The sequence below is a fragment of the Protomyctophum parallelum genome, assembly GCF_964188405.1.
Source record: "Protomyctophum parallelum genome assembly, chromosome: 1".
Classification (NCBI taxonomy): domain Eukaryota; kingdom Metazoa; phylum Chordata; class Actinopteri; order Myctophiformes; family Myctophidae; genus Protomyctophum; species Protomyctophum parallelum.
The window spans coordinates 29,561,490-29,578,179 of NC_139697.1; the positions used below are offsets into that span (position 1 = coordinate 29,561,490).

General features: G+C 42.8%; 1 protein-coding gene across 1 annotated transcript in view; it reads right to left on the reverse strand.

The window, feature by feature from the left end:
- Positions 1–8,704: 8,704 nt before the first annotated feature.
- The window catches only part of cgnb (cingulin b), a gene marked incomplete at its 5' end in the record, with an annotated part of 29,927 nt that continues 21,941 nt past the window's right edge, over positions 8,705–16,690 (reverse strand). Inside the window, 7 exons of the mRNA XM_083775442.1 lie at positions 8,705–11,398; positions 12,328–12,491; positions 14,541–14,649; positions 14,903–15,021; positions 15,206–15,289; positions 15,463–15,552; positions 16,200–16,361. Of these exons, the coding sequence (XP_083631568.1) occupies positions 11,263–11,398; positions 12,328–12,491; positions 14,541–14,649; positions 14,903–15,021; positions 15,206–15,289; positions 15,463–15,552; positions 16,200–16,361 (864 nt within the window). The 3' untranslated portion in view covers positions 8,705–11,262. The remainder of the gene's footprint in view (positions 11,399–12,327; positions 12,492–14,540; positions 14,650–14,902; positions 15,022–15,205; positions 15,290–15,462; positions 15,553–16,199; positions 16,362–16,690) is intronic.

Genomic DNA, 16,690 nt, shown 5'->3' on the forward strand with positions numbered 1-16,690 from the left:
CGCACGCGCGCACACACACGTACACACACACACACACACACACACACACACACACACACACACACACACACACACACACAGACGTACTAGGCTGTAGGCTACAAGGCTGGAAAATATTAAAGTTCTACACAGTTACGGATGATTGTGGTATAGTGTCGCCCCGCCCTCTAGTTTAATGTTTAATTTTATATAACGCCAAATAAAATGTTTAATTGGCCGCCTTTATCTCATAGTCATTGTTGACCCCTTCAGTTCACTAGAACTGTGAACATTGAACCAATCTGTCTTGTAGCATGTAGGGTATAGGCTATCCTGCCTTATCTTCTACAGATTGATCCCAGATGTATCATATATCCATGGTATGGTTCAGTATGCATGTTAACATGCATACTGAAAAAAGACAAAGAGGCGAATAATTATTCGCCTCAGGCTCTTTGTCTGTTTTAGTTTACAACGAACAAAGACTCCAGTTCTACGAGATTTCTCATATTTCTCCTATACCCATGTCCAGGTCATGAGTCTGCAAGTGTATATGGCTGCTGTCATACATTTGATAAGCCACTAAACCTCTTGGCAGAAATCTATGGATGTTGAGTGAGTTTTCACATAGCACAATGACTGTAGGCTACTATTGCATATCATGCATATCATATGCATCATTAAAATGGCCATAAAAAGGTTATTACAGTTGATATTTTCATTAGTAAGTAGTAGACCAGAAGCTTACTATACTGCCAGTGTGTGGTAGTCTATCCCTGTTTCGCAATGCATTAGGCCCCTAGGAGATGGATTGCTGAGGTGGAGGGCAACACTAACATCAGGTCCCAGTCCCAGTACTTACCAATCCCAGTACTTGCAATTTGCCACACCAAAGTCGTGCTACTCATACGCTGAGTTGGCAATGCCCGGGATCGAACCCAATGGCTTTCAGCTTTGTCCTCGAAGGGCGAGTGCTCTACTGACCATATTGCAATTAAATCACATGCAGTGTGTGTCACAAACCAGGTGATGAATGTGACAAAGAGGGAGTCGGTAAATGCAATAAAGATAATTTAAACTCAAATGCCCTAAAGTAAACAATAATGAACACAAACAACAACAATGATGTGTAACTGGATTAATGGCAGGTATCAGTAGTGTCTGCAGTGCATGGATGAGTGGAGTTTGGTCATTTCTCAACCGTTTCGGCCCCCTGGGCGCGTTCCTGGGGGTCTGGAAACCCCACTACTTCAGCCAAATTCCAGCAATGCACTCTAGCGTATATCTTGCCCCGCGTGCGCTCTTATCATCATACATCATCTCATTCTGGCTAATCACATCCTATGTCCAGCTAAAAGCTGGACGACGAGAAGATAGATGAATGTTTGGCCATTCATTATCAATGGCATTTAGTTTGTGTCAGGACAAAGTTTGTGTTTACACGCACACTAAAAGCTGGACATAGGCTCAAAAATAAAGGCATGAACCCAACCTAGAGCAGCTACTCGCTGGAGTTTCCTCTGACTTATATAGAATTCCCCCAATCACCCCCAGGTGAGGGCCAATGTTGATGATTTTATGTTATAAGTTGTCCATGTACAGTACATCTAAGTCTGTGTACTTGAACTTGAGATACAATGTACTTGATATGTATTGTGTACTGTACATGGACAACTTATAACAAAACAGTTCCCCTCTTATATAGTACTGGATCATAATGACGTGACAACAAGATATGAGACATAGAAACGTGACATGATAATGACACAATACAACAGGCATACAGGCATACAACAACAGCTGCGGGTGCGGCTTCAGTTCAGGTGGATCACCACCCATCACCACCCACCAGGCACACCGGGCATACTTAATGAACTGGTGGGTGTGGCCACATAAAAAAACCTTTAACACTTTCTGTACCCTATTTTGAAAAACATCTTTCTCCTGGTACCTGATGATCATGTTTTAGGGGTGAAAGAAATCACGGCACTCCATCTTTAAGGGTCAATGTCAGTCTAGGGTTCCTGGAATGTTCATAACATAAATTACCTTTCATTCGTTACCATTTACAATATAGCAGTCACACATACACAATGCACGTAAGATGCTTTGAATAAAAACATCGATCATAAGGAATGTACACTATTATACAATGATGCTATTAAGCCTTTCCTTTTTGCACCTGTCACCCCACAGTGCAATTACTCCAATGGTAAGGGTAAGAATGACACAAATTCAAAAGCAGTTCATGCTATAAAGCCCAACCCTAAGTAAACACGATACTGTATATGTAAATTCATGGCGACCTTGTCTACTTACGTATCTATTGTTTACTTGTCAGTCCTGACTTAAATAATAATCACCTCCGACAATACTGTCAGTGTCATGATGTATTTCAGCATGTGTTCAATGTCATGTGTTAATGTCTGGCAATACAATCACCATCCGACCAACCCTCTCTTTTATCTGACTAACATCATTATTTATGTACAACCAACCAATGCTAGGTTGTGCAGTTGTTTAATTGACACTTGTTCTTGCAAGTTAAAGACAGGGATAAGTTTAAGAGTGATGAACAGTGCGTGTAGCCTGGCTACATTGTGTATGTTTTGGAAAACCATTAGATCATCTTAAAGCACATTGATGCACACCCAGTTCTTTTGATAAACACTAATTATAATGATGACGACAAGTTGGATTATAAAGAGCTACCATTATTTTTCTCACATGTCTTACATTTGTTTGGCTTCAGAGACATTTGTGCATAAAACAGATTCAATGATGCAGTAAAGGACATAAATGCTGTTATTTAGCAAAGGTCCCTTGTTAGGTTATGTTAGGTATAGCTCTTTCCAATTTTGCAGAATACAGTCAGCCAGAGGTTGGTGAGAGGTAGGCTACTGCATGACAAAAGGCAATAGCAAGTTGAGCACTGAACATGTATTATCTGACTGTGAATGACTACCACACTCGTGCACTCACAACTGTCATCATGACCAAGCTGCTTAAAGCTTTGTCATGTCCTCATGGTCTGAAAGTCCTCATGTCATGTCATAGGTTTTCAACTGGTGGTCCATACTCCATAGACCCTGACCATGGATTTAGTCAAGTAGGAAAGTGACGATTTGTATTTCATTTTATCAAACCACTAGTTGAGAAACAATGCAGTAAATTACCTGGTGATGATGGTGACTGAGACTGACACGTGACAATGTAGTCAGTCAGTTACTGGGAAGTCGGACGTCAAGAAAAGGGATTAACTATCTCAAGGGAAACTGTAGTACCAGCTTGTCTGGTTGAGTCACCATTATAAGGAAATGTGCCCATAATCAATCGCATGTGTCTGCTCGCTCATATTCGTAAATAAGTTGCAATGAACAGCAACAGTTGCAACATAAGTTTAATATGGAACCATTGGAACGTTGATTTACTCCCACACCACACGTATATCCCCCCTCCCAACACAACAGTGGTCCCAAGGTTGATTCTCAGTCAGGGTGGTGGTCCCTGGTTCTTAATCAGTTGTAAACCCCTGGCTGCTATAAGTAAGCAGTGGCTACAAATGATAATGTTGAGGTAGATTCACCAGGTTTAAAATCTAAAATAATAGTAATAGTAATGGTCCATACATAGAGTATAGGCTAGACCTAGTCATTCTCAGTCATTATGGTTCACCATAGCCCTGAAACATGACTGTCATTAAGTACGAGGTTCATCAGTGCTTTCGGTTGTAAAATAATTTCTTAGCTTATATACTGTACAAATTTCAGAACTCTAATGCCACGTCTGGTGTAAAATAAGAACAGTATATGTACAAAAGAAAATGCAACTCTTTAGCATATGTAGTCCTTGAATGTACAATAATCAATAAAGTAATACAATACTGGTGACAGTGTGACACAGTCTCAGAAACATTAGGAACTATCTTCCTTTTGCCTTTTTCCTGTATGCATCCTAATGCTGTTTCTCCATGACTCTTTCACAACTTAATATTTCATAGGGTGACACAGACAGGAGAGGTGAATTAATGGGTATTTTGTAATGACAATGTTTAAAGGACATGCCACTAAACGAGCACCACTCCCAGAGTAAGAGGTATATGAAAAGGAACACAGGCATGTTGCAATGTCACGGTATTTGCAAGGACGCTGGCACCACCCAGGGCAGAGTATACAGTATGCTATATGGCTTCCATGGGCCTTGCGGAGCTATTTTGTGAAGTGAACAGTTAATACACTGCGGCGCATGTGCTGACAGGTACCAGAAGAAGAGACCATATCACTCCTTCACTGGCCTCTCTACACTGGCTCCCGGTTAAATACAGAATAGAGTTCAAAATTCTTCTCCTCACCTACAAAGCTCTCAATGGTCAGGCACCACAATATCTCAAAGAACTCATCGATCCCTACAAACCAAATAGAACACCAGTGCGTTCACAGTATGCAATAATGCGTAGGCTACTGTCCCAAAAATATAAAAAGTTACAATAGGAGGCAGGGCGTTTAGGTCCCGGCACCTCAGCTGTGGAACCTTCTCCCGGCCGTGGGGCTGACTTGATTGATTGATTGATTGATTGATTGATTGATTGAAATATTTATTAACAGTTTGCAGAATTTACAGTACATTTCAAGCACAAACTCAATACAAAGACTGTTAACTGTGAGTGGACGACCCAATTAAGCATTACACTTGTTTACAACAGGGTCCACATTGTTCAATTCATCAAAACATTTAGAGACATACAAATAGACATTTCTATGTAGCTAAAGAACAGAACAGGAATTCATCATATAGGAAGCAAAAAGGGAAAAGAAACATATACAGTGAGGGGAGATGGGGGGGGTGAGGGGATTCAGATTTTACAGAGGCCAGTTTCGAATTGCAGCCATCCGTAGGTGCCCTTTGAGAGCGGTTTTGAAGGAGTCAAGGGATTCACATGTCTTAATGACTGTTGGTAGGGCGTTTCACATTTTGGTGGCATAGGAGCGAAAATAAATTTATTCCCTTGTTTGTGCCGAATCTGGGTTGTACATGGTTTGTTGCACTCCCTCTGTTGTTGTGGGTGTGGACTTCGTTTACATTAAGGAAGTATTTAGACAGGTACATGGGTATCTTGGTGGTGTATCGAATCTTGTGGACCAGACCCATTGCAAGATGCTGTACTCTGTCGTCGACCCTAAGCCATCCCAGCCTGTCAAAGTGGGCAGGGGTGAGGTGGCTTCGGGGGGTGAGGCCAAGTAGGAGCCTGACCAGTTTGTTTTGGGAGGTCTGGAGCCTTGTTTTAAGGGCCTTTGAGGTGCTGTGGTACCAAGAGGTGGATGCATAGTCAAAGAAACCTTGTACAAGGGCTCCTGTTAAGGTCTTCAAGGTGTTTTTGCTGACCAGTGAGGAGATCCTGTAAAGGAATCTTGTTCTTTGATTTACTTTTTTGATTACGTTGGTGGCCATTTTATCACCGGAAAGATTGGCCTCCAGGATGGAACCTATAGGTAGGTAATTTGATCTTTTCGTGTGATAATATTGTCACCCACTCTAACCAAGAAGGATAGTTTGTTATCAGCGAGCCAGGTGCAGATTCTACCGAGTTCAGAGCTGAGGGTCTTTTCAACCTGCACATTCAAGATTAGGTTAAAAACCTTTCTTACCCGTAGCGTAACGGTCTGGGCACCGGACTGGTAATCCAGTCGCAGTGTGCCGCGGGTTCGACTCCCGGACCCGACACGGCCTTTACTGCATGTCACCCCCCATCTCTCTCCCGTTTCCTGTCAGCCTACTGTCTGTCCCTTCAAAAATCAATAAAAGGCGTAAGCCGCAAAAAAAAACCTTAAAAAAAAAAAAAAAAAACTTTCTTACATTTGTCGTAGAGTCTACGACAAAGCCTATAGCTAGACTTGTCTTCAGTACTCGCTCACCCGACAAAGTCATAAGGGTGAGAACTGAGTAAGGGGAACGTCCCGCCAAAACCCGCACCGGTGTTGTGCGTCTGCTAAATGCCAAAATCGTACATTGTTTATGTGGGTTTGTCTCCCAGCAGTGCTTGTAATATACACTGTATAGGCTCCAGTAGGCTAAGGCCTGCCACTAACTCAACATCCGGGGAGCCACTCCCCGGAGTCTCTTTTCGTCTTCCACTTCGCAGTTCCGTACTTACTTACTGTTATGCCTATAGCCCAACTTTGGGCATGATAGGCCACGAACAAGAGCTCTCCAGACATCACGGTCCTGGGCCAGTCCTGGGTCGCAGTTCCGTGGACCTCTAATATTAATTAACCCCTAGCCTCGATACCCAGGCTTTCATTTCAATTAACCCCCAACTGACTGCCGAGTGTGACCGTGGACCAGGGCTCTTCATGGAGCCCATCAGAAGTGTGACCGTGGACCAAGGTTATAATAGTTTTGGTTTTTTTCATTATAGTTTAGCTTTAGTTCGTTTTTACTTTTTTTTCCTAATTCAGTTAGTTTTAGTTTTTATTTTGGTGAAATGCTTAGTTTTAGTTTAGTTATAGTTTAGTTTTAGTTTTTTTCGTACTTTGGTTAGGTAATTTGTTAGGTATAGGATTAAAAAAGATCAATAAGTATTGTGTAATTAAACCTAAAAAATATACCATTTAAAAATACAAACTCTAAAGGTTCAGAAACTTAACTTTGGTCCTTTATTTCTCCACTTTGATGATATCATTTGGTATTATGTTTTAAATAATTTTAATCGTTGATCGTTGTCACCTGTACAACGAGGTATAGGCTGTATAGATTGTAAGAATCGGGCATTCGTGGAATGAGCAACACAGCTAAACGTGTGGGTAGCGCCCCCAAAAAATGTGCCAAAATTGCAAATGGTTGGTATACCAACCCTTGCTTTGAGTTGCTTAGTGGATTGGATGATTGCACTCTCCCACAGGACCCACAGTAATAAGGAAAAAACCACACTTGGTTCTGTTGGTCGCACGTACAGCACATACACTCGTACAGCACGCCCAAGCTGATCCCACAAGTGTTCAATTGGGTTGAGGTCTGGACTCACAGCATTTCCATCCTCTCCACTCCTACATTTTGGAGGTAGGCTACTCTTTGATCCTGGCTCTACGGGGCAAGCAATGTCATCCTGGAGGATGGCGTTAGGTCCCATATTCTGAAGATATGGGATCACCACTGGCTCCAGAATCTCACTGCATTGAGATTGCCTTTAATGATGACAAGTTCTGTCTTGCCCGTGAGAGAGATACTGTTCCATACCAAACCAAGCTGTTGTGGCAAGGGTGAATACCAACCACTTGCCATTTTGGCAAATGTTTTGGCAAATGTTTGCTACCCACACATTTAGCTGTGTTGCTCATTCCACAAATGCCTGATCCTTTTATAATAGGCCCCTTCCGACGTGCTCCGCATATTTTACAATCATCCTTTTCCACAAGGCACTTCCTTGCGTCTCTCTCCAATATTGGACTGTCTCTTTCTTCCAACTTTTGCCATTTTGAGTGGTGCAACCACTCCTATAGACAGCTGTGTGCAGCTGTGTCCCTGGGTCTGTCCCTGGCTGTGTCCGAGCACGAAAATAGCGTTATAGCTTTTGTTCACCACCACTTTTGTGCACAGCCTAACACACAGACACACACAGGCCAGGGAGGAGGGCTTACAGTACAGCACAGTACAGTACAGTACAGTACAGTACAGTACAACTCACTTAAGACGGGTCTGATTTTCCAAGTAACATGCAGTCAGTTTCAGGCAGTGCAGAATGTAAACAAGCAACGTAAAGTGTGGCTACATGCTGCCGTACGGTGCTGAAAACAGCCGTAAAACTTCTTGGAGAAATTAGGAAATTAATCAAATTAATTTAAAAGGTTTATATTATAAATTTCCGAAATGCATATAAATATTGATAAAAACTATAACTAAGGGTATTTTTTTGTTAGTTTTGTGAACACACAATACAGTTTCTGTTTAGTTATCATTTTTAATTTATTTTTAGTTTTTATTTAGTTTCAGTTAACTAAAATGTTTTTTTAATTCTAGTTTTCGTTTTTTAGTTAGTTTTAGTTAACTATTATAACCTTGCCGTGGACCCGGCCTCCTCACAGAGCACGACCTGGACCAGGCCCCTCCACAAACATTGTTATACCATATATATATTATATTATCCTACACTATTTCATTCATTATTATTGTTACTACTTGTATTTGCCTGTATCTCCTTCCCTGTCAATCTCTCTTCTATTCTTTCTTCCTATTCCCCCCTACCCCCCCCCCCCCCCCCCCTCTTCTCTGACACGGTCGAGGCAGATGGCCACCCACCCTAGTCGGGTTCTGCCTGACGTTTCTTCCTAAAGGGGAGTTTTTCGTTACCATTGTCACAATACTGCTTGCTCTGGGTGGATCTTTGTTTGTTTGTATAGTGTCTTGAGACAACTTGTTGTGATTTGACACTTTAATAAAATTTAATTGAATTTACACTGTCATTTCTTCATCTATTCATGGTATTATTGTAGTGCACTCTAAAATTCGATTTACTCAAAGAAAACAAGTTTATAAGAACCTTCTCTAGTGTGGATATTATTTTCTCTGGATTAAGGGGAGACCTGGGTCACATACAAGAAGGAATATAGCCGAATTCATATTCATGAGTTCTTACTTAGTGATTCACCGGCGTGCCCCATATAATATCTCTATAAAACGTCTCTAAACAAGGTTACAATATTTTGTAAAATAAAAGGAAGTTAAAAAAAAGTTAGAAACACTAACACTTTAATTAAGTGAAGAAGAATGGTGCTGTTGGCTCCATTAATGCCCACTCAGCAGAACAGACCAGGCAGAATAACAGAACAAATTTCAATAAACTAACTGACATTATCATAATACAATTAAATATGAGATGTCACAACAGCGTATTAACTGAATATGCAAACTAGAAAAAAACATTACAAGAATTCAGCATGCATCTTTCATAATACACGGGTCCTACATTTATTTGAAATATCCAAGTCAAATTCTAACTTCATAGTATCCTCAAGCATTGGCTTAAATGTATTGTCAAAAAATTCACCTACAAATCATCACATTCATTAGAAGGTGGGTGCAACAAAGAATGCAAAACACTTAGTCTAAAAAACTAAGGTAATCATTTGTTGAATAGGATCAAGCACTAGCAAGCACATGGAATACCATTTAATTAATTACAGCAGCATACAAGATAACACCAGCAGTGACTAGAACATCCATTTTAAGGCATCTCAGTGACAACGTGCACTCAAACTACCGTAATATAAATAAGAAGACATATAGGGGACCATGAGAAATATGGCTGTATATAAAAATGTGATTATTCACTTTTGAAGGTACTGTACATGGTGCTACTATTATATCCGATTGTCAGCAGGTGTGCATGGCTACAGATGTGCAAAAATACAGTATAGGCTCAGTTCTATGGCCTGTCATCATTGTCACAGCAGAAGGTAAAAACAAACAAATTCTTTGACATCATTTTTCATCAACAAAATTAAAACCATCAACAAGGTACTGTAACAAAACAGCAAATGACAGTGACATATTGTCACGCTCGGGCAGAAAGGTTGCATCCCCATATTTCATATTTCCATGTTTCATAAATGAATGCCCTATTTTATACTTCTAGTCCGGCAGCTGACAGGCTTCTTTTGTTTAAAGTGGGAAATTTGGTATAGTCTTTTTAATTGGCTTACAATATTGTCTATACATACATTCATGAATCCACTTGCTGGCCGGCTGTTGGTATTGGGCAATTATTTTTTCATTAACTTCCTATGGCAGGCAAAATTGTCAAAAATGTCAAACTTTCCTTTTGCTTTAAGTAGCATGTGACATGTCAAACTAGGGGGGTTTCATGTTTCTGAATCCATTCCAAGCATTAGTTTTGCACAAAAAAATGGCAATAGACGTCATGACAAATGTGATGAGGTCAGCAGTGGCTATGGCTGTTTTTAGCCCAAGGAGTGTATTTTGTGCAAAACTAATGCATGGATTCAGAATCATGAAAACACCCTAGTTTGACATGTTACATGCCACATTTGTGCCTGCCATAGGATGTTAATGGTAGGAGAAACCCCTATAAAAAATTGCCCAATACCGACAGCCGGTCAGCAAGTGGATTCATGAATATATGTATTATATAGACAATATATTAAGCCAAAACATAAAAGACTATACCAAATTTCCCACCCGTCCACCTCGACTGCCGGACTATTCCTATGACAGCACAGGTTCTCTTTTTTTCAATTTCCTGAAGAGTAACAGCATTGGACAAGGACATACAAAGTTCCCTCCAGACAGTTACGATATGCAACCTTTCACGCCCAGGCTAACACAAGCACATACTGTAGAACAAAGAGCAATAATACGGGTAATGCATCCAGACATACCTACAATTATTTTTGTTTTAAAACTGCACAAATATTGGAAAACCGTGCATAAATCAAACGGGGAAAAAAAAGATTACAACGTTAACCGAAGAACCATGTGCATTTATGTCTGCACCACAGTTTTCATGAGCAAGTGCATACAGCTGGAAATGTCTTTCGAGAGTTTAAGTCAAGCTGATGCATATAGAGTAGAACAATAACCTGTTTTTCTGTTCTTGTTATGTCTCAACTAAACCCAAACAAACAAAGACTTAATTTAAAATGTATGACATAATAACAGCACAAGGTACCAAGATGGAATCTCATTTTCCTGGCAACCTGTCACATTCTGAGCAATATCTGATTATAACTGCAGCTCTATAAACTACAAGGCAATTATGTAGTGCTTGGCAACTTAGTTTTCCATACAACTTAGTTTTTCAAGCCCTGAATACCTCTCTATGAAAATATTTGTAGAATATGCAACTTTTTCACTGAAATATTGTCATTAGAACATTCTCTATTTCTTCTTATATGTTATCTTTTTTACTATTTACATGACTTCATGCTGTCTTCCCCCACCATATCCTCTCTACACACATGCAGGTATTTTGGGGTGTGGCCAAGTCAACCATTGTCTTGGAGGTGCAAACAATACATGTGTTCAGCATGTATTGTTTGCAGTTTGTGAGACGGATCAAATAAATTGATATATTTCTTTTATGTCCAAGTGTAAAACTATGGTTATGTATGGTAGTGATGGGACCTCAGCTCCTGCAACATGAAAAATGAAGACAGGATGTCCAAATATTCGTTTTTCAAGTTTCCCAGCCATGCACGAAGCACCTCCAACACGGCAACACACTCATGTGACATAAATTTCCCGGGCGTGACGTCACAACTAAAAGATTGTCTAGCAGTTGGTGGTCTGAAGATGGCTCTCGTTGAGGATGGAGGTGATGCTGTTGCCGTCGTAGAAGCCGTCCTCATCCTCCGAGCTCAGGTTGGAGGAGCCCAGCACAGAGCGACGTGTCTGCTGTCCCTTCCGCCTGAGACAGTCAAACGTAAAGGAGAGGTTGTACAACCGTACTGCACACATTCACTCATTCACTAACTGTTAAGCCCGATTTATACGGATCCGTCGGACGACAGATCGTGAATTCAGCGTTAGTTCCCCTACAGCCTACAGGGAGTGCTTATTTTGTTCCACCATAATAGAAAGTAGTGAGTACAAAGGCCTGCTGGACAGCCAGAAGGGTCCAGAAGAGGAGAACTTTGGTGTGCATTGATTCTAGGCCAACACACATACATGTTGTTCCAGGGGCAGAGGTTTAAAATTGCAACACCATCTCTGGTTACAGAAATTTGCCTACTTTTATGTGTTGCTGGCTGCTGAATAGCTAGGCAAACCAGTTTCCAATAACAGATGTTTACACTTTGCCCGAGGAGTTTCAATGTCTTTGTGGTATATTGCATGACATTGAGCAAGCAAGCAATTGAAGGGTGCTGCCACCTGGTGGAAAGTACAACATTGGTCCCTAATAGGCCCAGTATGTACCATATACAATTCCACAATATAATGAACATGAATTTTCAATGTGATGTGTAATACTATACATTTTATGTTCATGATTATTTTAACAATTATAATATTTGCGATAGGGGCGAATCTTGGACATGTGCGACTGAGTTCCTGTATTGTGTGTGGTCCTACTTCATCTCAGACTGAGTTCCTGTATTGTGTGCATGTGGTCCTACTTCATCTCAGACTGAGTTCCTGTATTGTGTGCATGTGGTCCTACTTCATCTCAGACTGAGTTCCTGTATTGTGTGCATGTGGTCCTACTTCATCTCAGACTGAGTTCCTGTATTGTGTGCATGTGGTCCTACTTCATCTCAGACTGAGTTCCTGTATTGTGTGCATGTGGTCCTACTTCATCTCAGACTGAGTTCCTGTATTGTGTGCATGTGGTCCTACTTCATCTCAGACTCCAGCGCTGTGACTTTGGCCTGCAGGGCTTCCTGGAACTCCTGCTGCTCCTCCAGGTCCCGTAGGACTTTGCGGCGGACTCCCTCCAGGCGCTCCACCTCCCCCTCACTCTCGTCCACCTGTCGCTTCAGAGCCTTCACACGCAGGGACAGCTGGGAACAGAGGGGTGGTTAGAGGGGAGTGAACGAGGGAGATGCAGGAAGGTTACGGGACGATGCAGGAGGTTGGGAGAGGACTCTGAGTGGAGGCTTTAGAAAAAGGACAGTACAATGGAGGAGACGAAAGAGGAGAGAAACAGAGGGAAGGACAGTACGGGGGGCAGAGCTAGAACAAATGGTTTTGGAGAGAATGGGGGGCAGAGCCAGAGGGAGAAGGTAGGATGTTGGAGTGATAGAAACTGACCATATTCACACGGGAGACGTTTTGCTGGGGGTTCCACTCCTGGGTATTATTTAAGAGCAAAATGGCCACCGTGAGAATACGGCCCATGGCAGCATAAGGGAGAGGCGCAGGGTTGGAGATGAAATATATCATTTGGATAAGAGAGAAGGTTGGCGGGGGAACAACAGGATGCAAGAGGTAAGGGTACAGCGGGTTGCAGCAGTGTGGACGTCAGGGACACGCCGGGGGGCCACGTGCCGGCCCCGGCGGTCCCGGACAAAAGGTTGGATCGAGGGTTGACTCTCAATAGATCGCGGTCATACAGCCGCTCTGCTACTTACGAGACCCTGACCCAGAATCAGGTCGTTTACGAGTCATTTGGCGCCAAGTTGTTCACAAACATGAAGTGCGCGCCCGGAGGGGGGCCGCCATCTTTCGGCGACCCCCCGGCCCAGTCACGAACGGCCCTCCGCACCCGGCGGTCGCCCGCCGGGCTACGCGAGGCCAGCCGAGAGTCCTCGGCGCCCAGATATCGTTCCGTCTAGGCGGGATTCTGACTTAGAGGAGTTCAGTCATAAGCCCGCAGATGGTAGCGTCGCCCCATTGGCTCCTCAGCCAAGCACATGCACCAAATGTCTGAACCTGCGGTTCCTCTCGTACTGAGCGGGATTACTATTGCAACAACACATCATCAGTAGGGTAAAACTAACCTGTCTCACGACGGTCTACACTGCCAACACCTGTGTAAACAACTCAGCTACTTGACTGTCTGACTTTGAAAGCCAGTCACTCAGCCCGATTCATTACAGTTGCTGCTCCAGAGTGCCACCCAGTGGCTGTCCGTTTGCAGCCAACGACCAACCTCTCCCATAAGGACATTGCAGGAGGTTTTTAAGAGGATAGGAAGGTCATGGAAGGAATGAGGTGGATACAGGGACAGGCACAGAGTTACAGAAGGGTGGGTTATGTGTGAAAGAGGAAGACGGAAGGAGTTTACAGAGAAGGGTGGAGACCAGGAGAGGTTACAGGGGCATACAGAAGTTTATGAGTCAGAAAGGTTAAACGTCATGGAAGAGAGTAAAATGGCAGGGCAGCAGAAAGGGGATAGGAGGTTAGGGAAAGTTCTGGTGACCAAGTGAGGTTAAGTTTGGACATAGAGTGTACAGCTAATATTAGCCAGTCAGGTTAATTTGTACAGCCTTTAATCACTGTTAGTCTTAAAGGGCTTTACATTCCCACATTTAATGCCATTTACTGGCAGCACTGGCTCAGGAGTGTCCTTGAGGGCCCCATCTTGCACACCACCTTATTCCTTATGCCTCAACTTGTATGGCATTTTGTACTATTAAAAATAATAATCAAATACCCTATCTACAAGCTCACAAAGTGTCTATGTTAATCGGCTATTCTAACTATTTTCTAAATGTTTAACCCCCCCAGGCTGAATGTCTATTCTAACTGTTTCCCTAGCACCCCTAGGTGGCAGCCCACTGCTCCTAATGGTTAGGTTGGATCAAATACAGTGAACAAAATCTCCACAAGGTATCTTTACATGACAAGTTACTGAAACAAAGACCCTTCGACCCTCAATCGGACATGGAAAAATCTCCCAAGAAAAATAAAACTTCAGCAGGATACATGGGCAAATAACTCAATTTCTCCTAACTGGTTGGAGGATCAAATGGGCATTGTTTGATAATAACGTGAGTGCCAGAAAGTAAACCAAGGCATTCCATAGTTCATAGCCCAAACTAAAACAAACACTATTTGAGCTGTCTGTGGTCAGCATTATACCAGTTACAATATACAGTTAAGTCTACCTGGTCTCTCTGCTCAGCATGTTGGCTCCTCTCCTGGTCCAGAGTTGCATTTACATCCTTCAGTTTCCTCTCCGTCCGTCTGTGAGACGCCTGGATACTGGTCTTCTCTCTGGCAGAGCAAATATGGATGCCACACATCACTTTAAGATAAATACTAATATAAATACTAAATACTAGGGTGAAGGTTGTAAATCTATCTGAAACCCAATGCATAAATGCCATAGTAAATCTGCGGGGGAGTAACTTCTGAGTTGGCCTACAAAAAAGATCACGTAATTCCTGTAGCTCTCTATACACCTATAATTTAATTTGTTGATCACTCTCCTCCATGTTGTGTGTGTATGCGTTTGTGGGAAAACTACCTCTCCTCGCTGTGTAGCCTCTCCTCTAGCTCCTGTACTTTGTTCTCCAGCAGAGCTATACCGGTAGAGGGCCTGCTCTGGCCTTCCATGTCTGCCACACGACATTTCAGCTCCTTCACCTGTGAGGGGAAACAATGAAGATCAGGTCAATTAACCATAAACCACTTTTTCTTCGTTCAACGAAAAGAGCAAATAGCAAATAGCCGATAAGTAAAATAGAAGACATACTGTATGTTGTGTGATACTTTCCACAATGCTACTCATGTGCCGAGATATAAACGTTGTATAGTGTGTGGTCAGTACCTGTCTCTCCAGTGAGCTCTTGTCCATCTCCAGGTCATGTCTTGCAGAGCGTTCCTGCAACAGGTCTGCTCGCAGCTGGTCAATCTGTGAAAGAATGAGCAATGGAGACGGAATATAATGAGCATAACATGTAGGCCACAGGGCTGTGCTGAACACTGCAATCTATATGGAAATCCTTTTTTGTCCCAGTGTCTTTGCATGCATGGTTCATATTCAAATTATTTCCATGTTCACAGGGGATTTTTCCAGTACTGTACCTGTTCTCTGCTCCGTGCAATGCGGTCATTCAAAAGCTCCACACTGCTCCGTTCCTCGTCCAACTCAATCTCCAGAGTCTTAATTTTATCCTGAGAAACACACAGAAATGTGCATTAATAAAAATATGCACACACACACCCACACCCACACACACTATGACAAGGTCAAGTCAACCAAAATAACTGTAGTCTCACTACAGAGCCTTTCATTTCTTTTTCCAATTTAGTCGTTTTGCCAATTCCCATTTTCCCCCCCACGCTTGTGTGTGTCACTGCTAGGCCAAGCACTGCAAACCCCTGCAGACCTCTACACCTTGTGGGCAAGACGTAATGGGTGTGTGTGTAGAGGAACACACTATCCCGGATTCCGTCCTAGTTCCTCTCCCTGCTGAACAGGCGCCCTTGGCTCCAGACCAACCTGTGCGAATCGCTAGTGCAATAAGAGATTGATTGCCGTCCCTACTCAGGTTCCCACCTCCGAACACGGCCAATTGTATTTGTTGGAGTGCCTGGCCAAGCTGGAGGTACCACGGAGGATTCAAATAATATAATCTCTGCAGTGGAACTTTTCCCTGGCCTGTGCCACTCGAGTGCATTTACAGTTATTTTTGATTTCTTGACCTCGTCACGGAAAACGGTCCAGTCACACCACCTCAGCCGGTTGTTTGACCCTCACCGCCATCTTTAGACCCCCCAGTGACCTTTCGACCAACCACCAGTGCTTCTTAACCCCTCACCTCTAACCCCCTGACCTCTCGGGCACGTTCACCATGGCTGTTCTTCTCCACATCCAGCTCACTCTCTAGATGTTTGAGGCGACTGCTGAGCAGGTCTCTCTCCAGCTGGGCGCTGTCTCTCTCCTCACCACACACCAGTAGATCCTTCTTCAGACGAGAAACCTGAACAGCAGGGGGGGAGGGAGGTGGTGAGCGGAGGTTTAGTTTCTCTTTATGCTTGATCAGCACATGATCAAGATTACACTGCATGGACATGGAATTGCCCATAGTTGGAAACGGGACTACACTACACTTCCCTGAGTTAATCAAAATAAGAACAAAACACTTTGAAGGTCATTTTATTTTTAGGCCCTTTATGACTATCTCATTGGTTTTCAAAGTGGGGTCCGGGGATCCCCAGGGGTTCTTGAGGGAGTTTCAGTGGGTCCCTATAGCTAACTAATAGTTCGGAACCAAATGGACCCTTATGGGTCAAATGGAACCAAATGGAC